This window comes from Oncorhynchus masou, unplaced genomic scaffold (genome assembly GCF_036934945.1).
Source record: "Oncorhynchus masou masou isolate Uvic2021 unplaced genomic scaffold, UVic_Omas_1.1 unplaced_scaffold_2830, whole genome shotgun sequence".
In the NCBI taxonomy this organism is placed as follows: Eukaryota; Metazoa; Chordata; class Actinopteri; order Salmoniformes; family Salmonidae; genus Oncorhynchus; species Oncorhynchus masou.
This window is the reverse complement of record NW_027009256.1, coordinates 7,501-25,000: the sequence shown is the minus strand read 5'-3', so window position 1 is coordinate 25,000 and position 17,500 is coordinate 7,501. Positions and strand designations below refer to the sequence as shown.

Here is a 17,500-nt window from a genome sequence, read left to right as displayed (position 1 = left end):
CCATCCTCTCTCTCACTTCCTGTCTATCTCTCTCGCTCTGTCTCTCTCTCGTCCTCTCTCTCTCTCTCTCTCTCTCTCTCTGAGTGTTGTGTGTATCTTGTGTTCCACAGGATCTATCTCTTCAACACACATTGTGAGTCCAGACACAGGAAACAACGAAGGGGTCAGTGTATTTTGTTTGTTCGTTTCTGTGACTGAATGATGTCATTGAGTGTGTGTTGAGTGTGTTTGTGCGGGTCATACTATTCTCTTCTCCTACTCTCCAGGGTTGTCATGGTGACGGTGACTATGAAGAGATAAAGGAGCGCCCCCTAAGGTCAGACTCAGGCGCTGCGACCTCTACTATCTACGCCACTGCCAACTTACCCATAAGCTACTCTGAGTCTCTCCTCTACACCAGCGTCAACTTCCACAAGAACCCCAGTAGCCCCAATGAAGCCAGAGTCACCGTCACTAAAGAGGGCAGCTGCCCCAATGAAGCCACCGCTGCCTTTGCTAAAGAGGGCACTTCATCATGTGACTATGCTACTGTGAACTTTGGTCAAAGCCCCGCCTAATCTACTGTCAATCATCCACACAGCTCCTCTGAGGCTCCTCCCATCTACTCCACAATCAGCAAACCCAGAGACACTTGAGTCACTGGCAACCAATCACAAGATACATACACTCACTGGCCACCAATCACAAGAGACATATTTTAACTATATGCGCTGACCTCTACTTTGAGCAAATTTCTCTTTTACTTTTTTTTATGTCTCTCTCTTGCTCACGGTCTCTGCCAGTCTCTTTCTCTCTCTCTCTCTACTTCCTGTTCTCTCACTGACAGTCAGTTTTCATGTCTTGCCCGGGTGAGCGCAGGTTTCACTTGATGGGCAATTTAGGAGCCCGGCGGCGAAGGTTGAATGCCCTGCTCAAAACTGGCAGGGAATCTCCATAAAGGGGTGGAGTCAACAAACTCCGCCTTCACAGTTTAAGTTGTTCTATTGGTTTACTGAGATCTCAGAAGCTTGTCTGTTATGCGATGACATCATTCATTAAGGGGGAGTTGGGTTGTAGAGGAGGGATGTTTCTTCTGTTCAGAAAGTCATCTGTTGAGTTGATCATTTACAAAGACTGTATTTGGATCAATTAAATGTCAGAATAAGGTTATAAAATATATTGATGTTTATTAACTATATTGTAATCATCTCAACAATGTGTTCTTCCTCTGCTGAAACCAACATGGTAACTTTAGAACAGAGAAGTTGACAGTTTTAACACTTAGTCACCACATATAGCTGAGTTCTCTGTTGGTTTAGAAGTCTAACCTCCGGCCGGTTTGAACCAGTTTCACTCTGCTGCACATATAGACCTGCAGACACTGAGGTCACCACAGAGAAATCAACAGGATGTGTAGGCTAATGCCCAAACCTCCCACCACCATTACCACCATCACTACCTCCATCTCTCTGACATGCAGAGAGAGAGAGTGGGGTGGTGTCGGAGTAGGGAGGAGCTGTCACGTTACCACCATCACTACCTCCACCTCTCTGACATGCAGAGAGAGAGTAGGGTGGTGTCAGAGGAGGGAGGGGCTGTCACGTTACCACCATCACTACCTCCACCTCTCTGACATGCAGAGAGAGAGTGGGGTGGTGTCAGAGGGGGGAGGAGCTGTCACGTTACCACCATCACTACCTCCACCACTCTAACATGCAGAGAGAGAGTGGGGTGGTGTCAGAGGGGGGAGGAGCTGTCACGTTACCACCATCACTACCTCCACCTCTCTGACATGCAGAGAGAGAGTGGGGTGATGTCAGAGGGGGGAGGAGCTGTCACGTTACCACCATCACTACCTCCACCTCTCTGACATGCAGAGAGAGAGTGGGGTGGCGTCAGAGGAGGGAGGAGCTGTCACGTTACCACCATCACTACCTCCACCTCTCTGACATGCAGAGAGAGAGTGGGGTGGTGTCAGAGGGGGGAGGAGCTGTTACGTTACCACCATCACTACCTCCACCTCTCTGACATGCAGAGAGTGAGTGGGGTGGTGTCAGAGGGGGGAGGAGCTGTCACGTTACCACCATCACTACTTCCATCTCTCTGATATGCAGAGAGAGAGTGGGGTGGTGTCAGAGGGGGGAGGAGCTGTCACGTTACCACCATCACTACCTCCACCTCTCTGACATGCAGAGAGAGAGTGGGGTGGTGTCAGAGGAGGGAGGAGCTGTCACGTTACCACCATCACTACCTCCACCTCTCTAACATGCAGAGAGAGAGTGGGGTGGTGTCAGAGGGGGGAGGAGCTGTCACGTTACCACCATCACTACCTCCACCTCTCTGACATGCAGAGAGAGAGTGGGGTGGTGTCAGAGGAGGGAGGAGCTGTCACGTTACCACCATCACTACCTCCACCTCTCTGACATGCAGAGAGAGAGTGGGGTGGTGTCAGAGGGGGGAGGAGCTGTCACGTTACCACCATCACTACCTCCACCTCTCTGACATGCAGAGAGTGAGTGGGGTGGTGTCAGAGGGGGGAGGAGCTGTCACGTTACCACCATCACTACTTCCATCTCTCTGACATGCAGAGAGAGAGTGGGGTGGTGTCAGAGGAGGGAGGAGCTGTCACGTTACCACCATCACTACCTCCATCTCTCTGACATGCAGAGAGAGAGTGGGGTGGTGTCAGAGGAGGGAGGAGCTGTCACGTTACCACCATCACTACCTCCATCTCTCTGACATGCAGAGAGAGAGTGGGGTGGTGTCAGAGGGGGGAGGAGCTGTCACGTTACCACCATCACTACCTCCACCTCTCTGACATGCAGAGAGTGAGTGGGGTGGTGTCAGAGGGGGGAGGAGCTGTCACGTTACCACCATCACTACTTCCATCTCTCTGACATGCAGAGAGAGAGTGGGGTGGTGTCAGAGGAGGGAGGAGCTGTCACGTTACCACCATCACTAAGTCCACCTCTCTGACATGCAGAGAGAGAGTGGGGTGGTGTCAGAGGGGGGAGGAGCTGTCACGTTACCACCATCACTACCTCCACCTCTCTGACATGCAGAGAGTGAGTGGGGTGGTGTCAGAGGGGGGAGGAGCTGTCACGTTACCACCATCACTACTTCCATCTCTCTAACATGCAGAGAGAGAGTGGGGTGGTGTCAGAGGAGGGAGGAGCTGTCACGTTACCACCATCACTACCTCCACCTCTCTGACATGCAGAGAGAGAGTGGGGTGGTGTCAGAGGGGGGAGGAGCTGTCACGTTACCACCATCACTACCTCCACCTCTCTGACATGCAGAGAGAGAGTGGGGTGGGGTGGTGTCAGAGGGGGGAGGAGCTGTCACGTTACCACCATCACTACCTCTACCTCTCTGACATGCACAGAGAGAGATTGGGGTGATGTCAGAGGGGGGAGGAGCTGTCAACAGAGGAAGAAAGAAGACTTCAGAAACACCCTGCTGTTTAACACTGTCTGACTGGTGATGGTTTAGTAGCACTGAGAGTCGCTGACAGAGAAGCTGTTGTGGACCTGGGCTTGTTGATGCACCAGGTGGTAGTAAGGTAACTGTGATAGTAAAGTAACTTTAACAGTATAGTAACTGTGGTAGTAAAGTAACTTTAACAGTATAGTTTACTTATAGTAAAGTAACTTTAACAGTATAGTAACTGTGGTAGTAAAGTAACTTTAACAGTATAGTTTACTTATAGTAAAGTAACTTTAACAGTATAGTAACTGAGATAGTAAAGTAACTTTAACAGTATAGTAACTAATAGTAAAATAACTTTAACAGTATAGTAACTGAGGAGTAACTTTCCAGAATGAAGATCCTCCATGTTGTCTCCTGCTGTCTCCTCTCAGGTGAGTTCTGTCCCTCTCTCTCTCTCTCTCTCTCTCTCTCTCTCTCTCTCTCTCTCTCTCTCTCTCTCTCTCTCTCTCTCTTTTCTCTCTCTTTCTCTCTCTCTCTCTCTCTCTCTCTCAGTTTCTATAGTACTGTCTAGAATATCATTTACGTATGTAGTACACAAGGAAATAAACATATGGTTGAAGTAAGATCAGTATAAAATTAAAGTCTACTGGTCGCGTACACAGTTTAGCAGGTGTTAATAGCTGTGCAGCAAAATGCTTATGTTCCACTAGGAATGATATGTACAGCAGTAGATAAACTAGAGTGAGCTATGTCAAGAATCCAGTATAGTACAGTATAGTCAATAATATAATATAGTACATAAATACATATGTGGTGTGTATAAACAGTGTAACTAAATACAATATACAATCGTAGAAATACTAGAATAAGCTATGTCGGGGTAAGGAATTTAAATACACAGTGCGAAACAGGAAGTGACCAGTGGTTCAATGTCTCTACAACATTGGGCAGCAGCGTTGGCTGTGAGTGAGTGTGCTTCACATGGTAGACGGCTAGTGATGTCTGTTCAACAGTCTGATGGTAATAGAAGCTGGTTTTGCAACCTGGACTCGGGTGATACGCAACATAGTAAATATCAATCCAGGACACTACAATTAGTATAAGTTATGTTTGCTATCTATTCGTTTGTGGATGTCCATCTATTTTGTATGATTCGTTACGAATGGCAATTTGTAAAATATGTTAACATTTTAGTCCAATTAGTCTGACATAATGTCTCTTATCTCACCACCACTAATGAGATGGGTGTTCATGATGCGAGTCTGAGTCAGGGGCAGTGTTCGACAGTGCAGACCTCATCTCTGTGGTCACATCTACCCGGGACCGATATTTAGTTTGAATGTAGACGAGAGCTTTGATTCCAGCTTCACACCAATATGGGATGGTGAGGCTCGCCATGACTTTTAATGGTGGTTTCAAGACAACTGGGAACTCAGAAAAATACGAGATCAAATCATGACGTCAGTGATCTTCAGGTCAGAAAGTCAGAGCTCTAGAAAGAGGCCAGAGTTCCCGAGATGGAATTCCGAGTAGGATGACCATTCAAAACAATCTTTCCCAGTCAGAGATAGATTTGTTCAGTTACCATTTATCTTGAATGCACTGAAGTCGGATGTCAGAGATTTCCAAATCCCCAAGTCTGATTTCCCAGTTGTTAATGCTCAGCAGGAGACGGCAGAAACTCCTCTGTAGAGACCCGGGAACCCACCTCAAATCAGATCACATTAGTCACATGCACCGAACACAACAGGTTCAGACTTTACAATGACATGCTTACAAGCCCCTAACCAACTATGCAGTTGTAAAAAATTATGAATAACCACGCATAGATGACAACACCAGAGAGCAGCATTGGGGGGGGGGGATGCAAAGTCTGGATAGCCATTTGTTTAGATATATAGGGGTCTTATGGGTTTGGGGGTAGAAGCTGTTTATAGAAGCCTCTTGGACCAAGACTTGGTGCTCCGGTACCGCTTGCCGTGCAGTATAGCAGAGAGAACAGTCTATGACCAGGGTGGCTGGAGTCTTTGACAATTTTTAGGGCCTTCCTCTGACACCGCCTGATATAGAGGTCCTGGATGGCAGGAAGCTTGGCCCCAGTGATGTACTGGGCCGTAAGCACTACCCTCTGCAGTAAGGCACTTACTTTGATAGAAACCCAGACTGGATTTGAAGATGGGTGTCTGTGGTGACGCCTCTAGCACTGAGACGCTGTGCCACTTGGGAGTCATAAGGCTTCAAAATACAACACATGCTAATACTTCTCTGACGCAATTAGCATTGTTTTCCAGAGCTAATAGAATAATTTAGCTAGCTACATAAGCTTTGAGTATAACACCATAAAGGTTATGAAATGACTACCGTTACCTGGCGTGTCCGCGGTTATAAGGAATATACACAAAAATATTATGCTACAGTAGAAACAACATAACACGACATGCAGAGACTATTATAGCGTAATAAGGCACTTACTTTGCTAGAAACGCACACATTTCCAGAGTTATTATTGGTAATGAAAACAACTATGACTGTGATGCAGGCAACAGATGGAAAATGTGAACACGTGTGTGCAGGACGAGAGATGAGCAAATGTCTGCAGACTTGAACTGCACAAACAATTGGGAAGTGTTTTGTCCAGGTCAGAAATTACAAAAAAAATGTATTGAAATGACTTTTATGTGAATGAATGAGGTGGAACCTCAATTCAAACTGTTCTTACAAAGGGTATCCTGCACCGGCTCTGCGCTCTGTGTCTCCGGTGCGTCTGCACAGCCCAGTGCATCCTGTGCTAGCGCCCCGCATCACGCCCTGACCTGGGAGAGCCTTTTTATGTCTCTATTTTGGTTTGGTCAGGGTGTGATTTGGGTGGGCATTCTATGTTCTTTATTTCTAGATTTTGTGTTTCAATGTTTTGGCTGGGTATGGTTCTCAATCAGAGACAGCTGTCTATCATTGTCTCTGATTGGGAATCATACTTAGGCAGCCTTTTCCCACCTGTGATTCATGGGTAGTTGTTTTCTGTTTTGTGTCTGCACCTGACAGAACTGTTTCGTTTTGTTCCACTTTGTTATTTTGTTCCAGTGTTCAGTTTTAATAAATCATCATGAACACGTACCACGCTGCGCTTTGGTCTCAGACGGGCGTGACACTAGGTTTCTTCCTGGCCTTTTATAGGGAGTTTTTCTTAGCCACCTAGTGCTTCTACACCTGCATTGCTTGCTGTTTGGGGTTTTAGGCTGGGTTTCTGTACAGCACTTGGAGATATCAGCTGATGTAAGAAGGGCTTTATAAATACATTTGATTAGAATATTTGCCTCGAAGCTAGCATAGAAGTAGTTTAGCTCGCCTGGTAAACGTTGTGTTACTGGGTAGATCTCGTCTTGCCTTTGTAGTCTGTAATGGCTTGCAAGCCTTTCCACCTCCGACAAACATCAGAGCCCGTGTAGTCAGCGTAGTATTAACGGGTAAAGCAAGATGTGAGCAGGGTTAAAGTTAGATTTGAGCAGGGTTAAAGTTAGATTTGAGCAGGGTTAAAGTTAGATTTGAGCAGGGTTAAAGTTAGATTTGAGCAGGGTTAAAGTTAGATTTGAGCAGGGTTAAAATTAGATTTGAGCAGGGTTAAAGTTAGATTTGAGCAGGGTTAAAGTTAGATTTGAGCAGGGTTAAAGTTAGATTTGAGCAGGGTTAAAGTTAGATTTGAGCAGGGTTAAAGTTAGATTTGAGCAGGGTTAAAGTTAGATTTGAGCAGGGTTAAAGTTAGATTTGAGCAGGGTTGAAGTTAGATTTGAGCAGGGTTAAAGATAGATTTGAGCAGGGTTAAAGTTAGATTTGAGCAGGGTTAAAGATAGATTTGAGCAGGGTTAAAGTTAGATTTGAGCAGGGTTAAAGTTAGATTTGAGCAGGGTTAAAGATAGATTTGAGCAGGGTTAAAGTTAGATTTGAGCAGGGTTAAAGTTAGATTTGAGCAGGGTTAAAGTTAGATTTGAGCAGGGTTAAAGTTAGATTTGAGCAGGGTTAAAGTTAGATTTGAGCAGGGTTAAAGTTAGATTTGAGCAGGGTTAAAGTTAGATTTGAGCAGGGTTAAAGTTAGATTTGAGCAGGGTTAAAGTTAGATTTGAGCAGGGTTGAAGTATATCTCACAGGCCATCAGTTGTGATTGTACTGTGTTTCTGTTTGACAGCTCTGTGTGTTTCTGTTTGACAGCTCTGTGTGTTTCTGTTTGACAGCTCTGTGTGTTGTGGAGTCTGCTGGCATGAATGTGAAGGAAGTTGTAGGAGGACATGTCACTGTGGGCTGCTCGTTCACTTTGGCACGGAACAACAACAAATACTTCTGCAAGGGGACATGTTCTGGTAGAGACATTCTGGTTGGAACTAAGGGGAGCAAGACTGCAACTCAAGGTAGATACAGTATAGAAGACAACAGTGATGGAGTCTATGTGACCATCAAGAACCTGATGAAGTCAGACTCAGGGACCTACTGGTGTGGAGTGGAGAGATATGGCCCAGACACATACCAAGAGGTGCATCTCACAGTTACAGATGGTAAGTTAACACTCCATCACAGTTACAGATGGTAAGTTAACACTCCATCACAGTTACAGATGGTAAGTTAACACTCCATCACAGTTACAGATGGTAAGTTAACACTCCATCACAGTTACAGATGGTAAGTTAACACTCCATCACAGTTGTCTTGAACATTGTTTGTTTGTTCGAGGCTTTCTGAGTTATTTCAACAGACATTACATCAACATGGTTACTTTACTTGTTTTAACCTATACTGCCTTTTCACATACAGCTTCTCCTGAAACCTCAACACTCACCTCCAGACCCCATGTCCCCACAACCTTACCAAACCTCTCTACAACATCCTCTAACCTCTCCACAACCCTCTCTTCTACATTTAAGGCATCTGGAGACATCAGTGTTGGTCCTTCACAGAGAACAGGTATGATGCACCTGTCACTTCCATCATTCATTCATTCACCTTCAGACAACTATAATACACTGCTATATAATGTTATCAGGCTATCAGATAATATAGACAGAATCAACTATATCTGGTCATGCATTGGACACATCTCTCGCTCTCTGTCTCTCTCTCGCTCTCTCTCGCTCTCTCGCTCTCTCTCTCTGTCTCTCTGTCTCTCTGTCTCTCGCTCTCTCGCTCTCTCGCTCTCTCTCTCTTTCTCTCTCTCTCTGCCCCCCTCTCCTCCATCTCTAGATTCTCCTACCTTGGACAGAGTGCGAGTGCTGGTCAGTATGTTTTCTACTAATGGCCATGTTGTCATGCTGATGATATAGAGGCCAACAGGAAGTCATGTCACTCTTGAGGTTGCTATGATTACTCTGATCACTATCTAACAATATGTCTGTCTGTCTATATTTAAATCTATCTGTCTGTCTGTGTTCCTATCAGTTACCCCAGTGGTCATCATGGTGTGTGTGAGTCTGACTGTGTTGGTGGTGGGACTCATCCTGCTACTGATCTACAAATGGAGGAGAGACAGGACATCATCAAGTGAGTCACTCACATGAATGTATGTATGTATGTATGTATGTATGTATGTATGTATGTATGTATGTATGTATGTATGTATGTACAGTGTATACACACTTGTTTTGTGTAAAATGACTTCTAATCCCCACTGATACTTATCAAAGTAGTGGAGTATACTGACTTAATACCCACTGATACTTATCAAAGTAGTGGAGTATACTGACTTCTAATACCCACTGATATGTATGTATGAATGTATGTATGTATGTATGTATGTATGTATGCATGTATGCATGTATGTATGTATGTATGTATGTATGTATGTATGTATGTATGTATGTATGTATGTATGTATGCATGTATGTACAGTGTATACACACTTGTTTTGTGTAAAATGACTTCTAATCCCCACTGATACTTATCAACGTAGTGGAGTATACTGACTTCTAATCCCCACTGATACTTATCAACGTAGTGGAGTATACTGACTTCTAATCCCCACTGATACTTATCAACGTAGTGGAGTATACTGACTTCTAATCCCCACTGATACTTATCAACGTAGTGGAGTATACTGACTTCTAATCCCCACTGATACTTATCAACGTAGTGGAGTATACTGACTTCTAATCCCCACTGATACTTATCAACGTAGTGGAGAGGAGGTATACACCTTATCAGTGCCGATCTCAGAAGCGTCTTTGAACAACATGTTGTTAGCTATTAAACAACATAATAACTCTAAACCATTCAGGAACAAGTCAGCCATGTAGTCTAAGAAGAAACTAAAATTAACGATTTAGACTATATTAAGCTATTATTACTTCAAGGCTGTAGCCTTGTGAAGCATTTGTGACACTCTATAGGTAGCAGGAGCACTCAGCATTTCAACAACATCTTGTTGTATTCAACCAATATAGACTTTAAATTGAACATTTAGGCTCTATAATATGAAATAAAACCAATTTTTTAAACTTAGAATTAAATACAATTAAAACAAAATATTCATTATTCCAATGCCTTTTAATTCATTTTTAGAAACACCATAATAGTGCAATGCCATCATATACAGCCGAGTTTGTAAGTTAGTAAGTTAGTTGTAAGTTAGTTTAGCCTAGCAGACAGTATTATTTTCCCGTGGCCTAATCACAGTCAACACACATCTGTTTTGTAGATCTAATATCAATATAATGGACTGAAAAATTAAATATTAGAAAATAATATTTTGCACCTGATGATATGGGGCTGCTGTGTTAAAAAACCTGTTATGGCCAGGTTCACTGAAAACATCCGGTGAAATTGCAGAGCGCGAAATAAATAAAAAAATACTAGAAATATTTAACTTTCATACATTCACAAGTGCAATACAACAAATTAAAGCTTAACTTCTTGTTAATCTAGCAACCTTGTCAGATTTCAAAAAAGCTTTACGGTGAAACCATGCGATTATCTGAGGACTTCAAACAAACACATGACAATCACATTTCAACCCGCCAGGTGTGACACAAAACTCAGAAATAAAGATATAATTCATGCCTTACCTTTGAAGAACTTCTTCTGTTGGCTCTCCAATATGTCCCATAAACATCACTCATGGTCCTTTTGTTCGATTAATTCTGTCGATATATCTCCAAAATGTCCATTTATTTGGCGAGTTTGATTCAGAAAAACACTGGTTCCAACTCACCCAGCATGACTACAAAATATCTAATAAGTTACCTGTAAACGCTGTCCAAACATTTCAAACAACTTTCCTAATCCAACTTTAGGTATTTTAAAACGTAACAACCTTGTTGAAATCACTAGTAATTTGTTGTCTTTCCATCAATTACACAGCCTGTCAGTGACCTATTTCTTGGTCGACTCACATCAACCTCTCTGTACATTATCCAACTTGCTATCCAGCACTATCTAGTTTTGTTTCACAGGAGGGGTAGAGTATAATTTATTAGACTACAGTATATTATGCAGTACCAGTACTGTCACTACACCCCTTTTAACACTAATACAAGGAGTAGAGTATAATTTATTAGACTACAGTATATTATGCAGTACCAGTACTGTCACTACACCCCTTTTAACACTAATACAAGGAGTAGAGTATAATTTATTAGACTATAGTATATTATGCAGTACCAGTACTGTCACTAAACCCCTTTTAACACTAATACAAGGAGTAGAGTATAATTTATTAGACTATAGTATATTATGCAGTACCAGTACTGTCACTACACCACTTTTAACACTAATACAAGGAGTAGAGTATAATTTATTAGACTATAGTATATTATGCAGTACCAGTACTGTCACTACACCCCTTTTAACACTAATACAAGGGGTAGAGTATAATTTATTAGACTATAGTATATTATGAGTACCAGCACTGTCACTAAACCCCTTTTAACACTAATACAAGGAGTAGAGTATAATTTATTAGACTATAGTATATTATGCAGTACCAGTACTGTCTTAAACCCCTTTTAACACTAATACAAGGAGTAGAGTATAATTTATTAGACTATAGTATATTATGCAGTACCAGTACTGTCACTAAACCCCTTTTAACACTAATACAAGGGGTAGAGTATAATTTATTAGACTATAGTGTATTATGAGTACCAGTACTGTCACTAAACCCCTTTCCACCCTGCTGGATCTGATAGATAATTTTCACATTTTCACTGTCATTTCAGTTCCAGGCTTCAGTTGAATGACTAACCAGGCCAGTCCAGTCCAGCTTGGCTCTGTAGTGGGAAGAGAGGTACTGTAGGAACTCAGAACACAAGAACACAATGGTGGTTTACACACTGCAGAACTAAGCTGACACTGAGCCATGCCAAGCCCAGATTGGCCTGGATACTCCTGCTAGAACTGTTAGCATGAAGAAAATATTCAGGCCAGCAGAGTTCAGCTTGGGTTTGCCTGACTGTGGAAGATGTATCATTTTAGGTCATTCAAAGAACATGTAACTGTTTCTCATAGAAGTTTTCACACGCGGCGCCTTTCCTTCGGCAGGTGGGCCGTTTTGGACATTTTGGGCAACATTAGAGTATAGCCACTGCTCCAGGCACCACTACACTATTACACCACTACGCTACTACACCGCTACACTACTACACCACTACACTACTACGACACTACACTACTACACCACTACACCACTACACTAGTACACACTACACCTCTACTACACTACGACACCACTGCACGTGCACACACACAAGATTAATATGTTGTGTTCCACAGGGCCAGTCACCAATCCAGACACAACAACCCAAGACTCCACTTACCAAACCCTACACACAACAACCCAAGACTCCACCTACCAAACCCTCAATAAAACAACCCAAGACTCCACCTACCAAACCCTCAATACAACAACCCAAGAATCCACCGAACAAACCCTCAACACAACAACCCAAGACTCCACTTACCAAACCCTCAACACAACAACCCAAGACTCCACTTACCAAACCCTCAACACAACAACCCAAGACTCCACCTACTAAACCCTCAACATAGCAACCCAAGACTCCACCTACCAAACCCTCAACATAGCAACCCAAGACTCCACCTACCAAACCCTCAACATAGCAACCCAAGACTCCACCTACCAAACCCTCAACATAGCAACCCAAGACTCCACCTACCAAACCCTCAACACAACAACCCAAGACTCCACCTACCAAACCCTCAACACAGCAACCCAAGACTCCACTTACCAAACCCTCAACACAACAACCCAAGACTCCACATACCAAACCCTCAATACAACAACCCAAGACTCCACCTACCAAACCCTCAACATAGCAACCCAAGACTCCACCTACCAAACCCTCAACACAACAACCCAAGACTCCACCTACCAAACCCTCAACATAGCAACCCAAGACTCCACCTACCAAACCCTCAATACAACAACCCAAGAATCCACCGAACAAACCCTCAACACAACAACCCAAGACTCCACTTACCAAACCCTCAACACAACAACCCAAGACTCCACATACCAAACCCTCAACATAGCAACCCAAGACTCCACCTACCAAACCCTCAACCCAGCAACCCAAGACTCCACCTACCAAACCCTCAACATAGCAACCCAAGACTCCACCCACCAAACCCTCAATACAACAACCCAAGACTCCACCTACCAAACCCTCAACACAACAACCCAAGACTCCACCTACCAAACCCTCAACACAACAACCCAAGACTCCACCTACCAAACCCTCAACACAACAGACCCAAACTGAAATGATGACACCATTACATTGACACAGAGACAAGAGCGTGTTAGTAAAATGTTATTCTTTGTAACCATTTCTACTTTTGGAAATCCATTCTGCACCATATTTAACACATGGATCAATGTAATAAAATATATTGATGTGTAATTTGTCACGCCCTGTCCGTAGAGAGCCTTTTAATGTCTCTATTTGGTTTGATCAAGGTGTGATTTGGGAAGGGCATTCTAGGTTTCATTTTCTATGATGTTGGGTTTCTATATTTTGGCCAGGTATGGTTCTCAACCAGGGACAGCTGTCTATCGTTGTCTCTGATTGGGAACCATACTTAGGTAGCCCTGTTCCATCCTTTCTGTGTGGGAAGTTGTCTTTGTTTGTTGGCACTATAGCCTTAAGCTTCACGGTTGTTTATGTATTGTTTATTGTTTTTGTCCGCGTCATCCTAAATAAAAAGGAATATGTACGCTCACCACGCTGCACCTTGGTCCAGTTCTTTCAACAGCCGTGACACACTTAAACTATATTGTCATCATCTCAACAATGTGTTCCTCCTCTGCTGAAACAAACAATTGTTTTATTCAATTCCATTTCAACACAGACAATGAATCACAATTCAATTTATCATTGATGACCATCATTTTCCATGTGGACTTTTCAATCCATGAATGGAATGTCACTTCACTTCCTGAATTGACCGTTTTGAAACATGTAGTTTATTAGACTGTAACCTCCTCCCCCAGGATCAATAGAGAGACGACTGGTGGTGGAGATTATAGTAGATTTATTCATCAGTACTGATAACATTCTGTAGAGGGCGATGTGGAGGTCGTTCTGTTGGTTTACTGAGATCTCAGTAGCTTGTCTGTTATGTGATGACATCATTCATTAAGGGGGAGTTGGGTTGTAGAGGAGGGATGTTTCTTCTGTTCAGAAACTCATCTGTTGAGTTTATAACTTACACTCACATTGTTGAGATGATGACAATATAGTTAAAGTACACATCAATATATTTTATAACTTTTTTCTGACATTTATTGATCAAAATACAGTCTTTGTATTGTCATCATCTCAACAATGTGTTCCTCCTCTGCTGAAATAAACATGGTAACTTTAGAACAGAGAAGTTGACAGTTTTAACACTTTGTCACCACAGCTAGCTGAGTTCAACCAGTTTCAACCAGTTTGAACCAGTTTCACTCTGCAGCACATATAGACCTGCAGACACTGAGGTCACTACAGAGAAATCATCAGGATGTGTAGGCTAATGCCCACCCCCTTCACCACCAGCATCACTATACTCATCTCCTTGACATGCAGAGAGAAAGAGAGAGAGAGACTGTTCATTTTGATTGTTTATTTCACTTTTGTTTATTATCTCCTTCACTTGCTTGGGCAATGTTAACACATGTTTCTCATGCCAATAAAGCCCTTAAATTGAAATTGAATTGAATTGAATTGAGAGAGAGAGAGAGAGAGAGAGCGAGAGAGAGAGAGAGAGAGACAGACAGACAGACAGAGATTTACCGTATCTCTGCTTTTACAATGGAAGCATGTTTCCCAATTGTTGCCAATAAAGCCCTTTGAATTTAATTTAATTTAAAGACAGAGACAAAAGGACAGAGAGAGAGAGGGAGAGAGGGAGAGAGGGGAGAGAGAAAGAGAGAGATAAAGAGAGCTAGATAAAGAGAAAGGGAGAGACAGAGGAGAGGGGTGGGGTGTCAGATGAGGGAGGAGCTTTCAATTAAGGAAGACAGAGCATTTCAGAGACACCCTGCTGTCAAGTGTGTAGCTGACAGAGACTCTGTTGTGGACCTGAACGAGCTGGTAGTATAGTAAAATAACTTTAACATTAGAGTTATTGTGATAGTAAAGTAACTTTAACAGAATAGTAACTGTAAGAGTAAAGTAACTTCAACAGTATAGTAACTGTGATAGTAAAGTAACTTTAACAGTATAGTAACATTTACATTACATTACATTTAAGTCATTTAGCAGACGCTCTTATCCAGAGCGACTTACAAATTGGTGAATTCACCTTCTGACATCCAGACTGTGATAGTAAAGTAACTTTAACAGTATAGTAACTGTGGTAGTAAAGTAACTGTAACAGTATAGTAACTGTGATAGTAAAGTAACTTTAACAGTATAGTAACTGTGGTAGTAAAGTAACTGTAACAGTATAGTAACTGTGATAGTAAAGTAACTTTAACAGTATAGTAACTGTGGTAGTAAAGTAACTTTAACAGTATAGTAACTGTGGTAGTAAAGTAACTTTAACAGTATAGTAACTGTGGTAGTAAAGTAACTGTAACAGTATAGTAACTGTGGTAGTAAAGTAACTTTAACAGTATAGTAACTGTGGTAGTAAAGTAACTTTAACAGTATAGTAACTGTGGTAGTAAAGTAACTTTAACAGTATAGTAACTGTGGTAGTAAAGTAACTTTAACAGTATAGTAACTGGTAGTAAAGTAACTTTAACAGTATAGTAACTGAGGAGTAACTGTCCAGAATGAAGATACTCCATGTTGTCTCCTGCTGTCTCCTCTCAGGTGAGTTCTGACTGTCTGTCTGTCTGTCTGTCTGTCTGCCTGTCTGTCTGTCTGTCTGTCTGGCTGTCTGTCTGTCTGTCTGTCTGTCTGTCTGTCTGATATAGTACAGAAGGAATAAGATTTGTCTCTCTCCCTCTCTCTCCCTCTCTCTCTCTCTCTCTCTCCATAATACTGTCTGGATCATTTGGTACATATGGAATAAGATATGTTTTTGTCTATAAGGAGCCAGAATGTTTTACAGTTCTGAGTTTTTCCCCCACTTATGATAATGCACTTTACTTAAAATGTTTGATACGTTGGTCGTTTACATGGGTTTGAGCAGGGTTAAAGTCAGGTTTGAGCAGGGTTAAAGTCAGGTTTGAGCAGGGTTAAAGTCAGGTTTGAGCAGGGTTAAAGTCAGGTTTGAGCAGGGTTAAAGTCAGGTTTGAGCAGGGTTAAAGTCAGGTTTGAGCAGGGTTAAAGTCAGGTTTGAGCAGGGTTAAAGTCAGGTTTGAGCAGGGTTAAAGTCAGGTTTGAGCAGGGTTAAAGTCAGGTTTGAGCAGGGTTAAAGTAAGATTTGAGCAGGGTTAAATTAGATTTGAGCAGGGTTAAAGTCAGGTTTGAGCAGGGTTAAAGTTAGATTTGAGCAGGGTTAGATTTGTTAGAGTTTAAAGAGTTAAAGTTAGATTTGAGCAGGATTAAAGTTAGAATTGAGCAGGGTTAAAGTTAGATTTGAGCAGGGTTAAAGTTAGATTTGAGCAGGGTTAGATTTGTTAGAGTTTAAAGAGTTAAAGTCAGGTTTGAGCAGGGTTAAAGTCAGGTTTGAGCAGGGTTAAAGTCAGGTTTGAGCAGGGTTAAAGTCAGGTTTGAGCAGGGTTAAAGTCAGGTTTGAGCAGGGTTAAAGTCAGGTTTGAGCAGGGTTAAAGTCAGGTTTGAGCAGGGTTAAAGTCAGGTTTGAGCAGGGTTAAAGTCAGGTTTGAGCAGGGTTAAAGTCAGGTTTGAGCAGGGTTAAATTAGATTTGAGCAGGGTTAAAGTCAGGTTTGAGCAGGGTTAAAGTTAGATTTGAGCAGGGTTAGATTTGTTAGAGTTTAAAGAGTTAAAGTTAGATTTGAGCAGGGTTAAAGTTAGATTTGAGCAGGATTAAAGTTAGATTTGAGCAGGGTTAAAGTTAGATTTGAGCAGGGTTAGATTTGTTAGAGTTTAAAGAGTTAAAGTCAGGTTTGAGCAGGGTTAAAGTCAGGTTTGAGCAGGGTTAAAGTCAGGTTTGAGCAGGGTTAAAGTCAGGTTTGAGCAGGGTTAAAGTCAGGTTTGAGCAGGGTTAAAGTCAGGTTTGAGCAGGGTTAAAGTCAGGTTTGAGCAGGGTTAAATTAGATTTGAGCAGGGTTAAAGTCAGGTTTGAGCAGGATTAAAGTTAGATTTGAGCAGGATTAAAGTTAGATTTGAGCAGGGTTGATGTTAGATTTGAGCAGGGTTAAAGTTAGATTTGAGCAGGATTAAAGTTAGATTTGAGCAGGGTTAATGTTAGATTTGAGCAGGGTTAAAGTTAGATTTGAGCAGGGTTAAAGTTAGATTTCAGCAGGGTTAAAGTATTTCTCACGGGTCATCAGTTGTGACTGTACTGTTTGTTTCTGTTTGACAGCTCTGTGTGTTGTGGAGTCAGCTGGCATGAATGTGAAGGAAGTTGTAGGAGGACATGTCACTGTGGGCTGCTCGTTCACTTTGGCAGGGAACAACAACAAATACTTATGCAAGGGGACATGTTCTGGTAGAGACATTCTGGTTGGAACTAAGGGGAGCAAGACTGCAACTCAAG

At 42.4% G+C, this 17,500-nt stretch overlaps 2 protein-coding genes and 1 long non-coding RNA gene across 3 annotated transcripts in view; all 3 read left to right on the top strand.

Moving 5' to 3' along the window:
• Nucleotides 1–1,072, top strand: part of LOC135533944 (uncharacterized) — a 2,869-nt gene extending 1,797 nt beyond the window's left edge. Inside the window, exons 2-3 of the long non-coding RNA XR_010454609.1 lie at nucleotides 111–163; nucleotides 267–1,072. This is a non-coding gene — a long non-coding RNA (uncharacterized LOC135533944). The remainder of the gene's footprint in view (nucleotides 1–110; nucleotides 164–266) is intronic.
• Nucleotides 1,073–3,691: 2,619 nt separating this feature from the next.
• LOC135533942 (CMRF35-like molecule 8) lies at nucleotides 3,692–13,626 on the top strand. Its single transcript, XM_064961130.1, has 5 exons — nucleotides 3,692–3,839; nucleotides 7,635–7,952; nucleotides 8,209–8,358; nucleotides 8,830–8,931; nucleotides 12,157–13,626. The coding sequence occupies exons 1-5, from the start codon at nucleotides 3,800–3,802 to the stop codon at nucleotides 12,417–12,419; spliced, it is 873 nt and encodes a 290-aa protein (XP_064817202.1). The 5' UTR covers nucleotides 3,692–3,799; the 3' UTR covers nucleotides 12,420–13,626.
• Nucleotides 13,627–17,338: 3,712 nt separating this feature from the next.
• Nucleotides 17,339–17,500, top strand: part of LOC135533943 (mucin-5AC-like) — a 7,180-nt gene continuing 7,018 nt past the window's right edge. Inside the window, exon 1 of the mRNA XM_064961131.1 lies at nucleotides 17,339–17,500. This exon is cut by the window's right edge and continues 144 nt beyond it. Coding sequence (XP_064817203.1) covers nucleotides 17,353–17,500 — 148 coding nt within the window. The 5' untranslated portion in view covers nucleotides 17,339–17,352.

Bases quoted from the DNA above. Each gene is read 5' to 3' on its own strand.
- LOC135533942 (XM_064961130.1), top strand. From the start codon at position 3,800: ATGAAGATCCTCCATGTTGTCTCCTGCTGTCTCCTCTCAG. The intron at 3,840-7,634 runs GTGAGTTCTGTC...TCTGTTTGACAG, and splicing joins CTCCTGCTGTCTCCTCTCAG to CTCTGTGTGTTGTGGAGTCT. The intron at 7,953-8,208 runs GTAAGTTAACAC...TTTCACATACAG, and splicing joins GCATCTCACAGTTACAGATG to CTTCTCCTGAAACCTCAACA.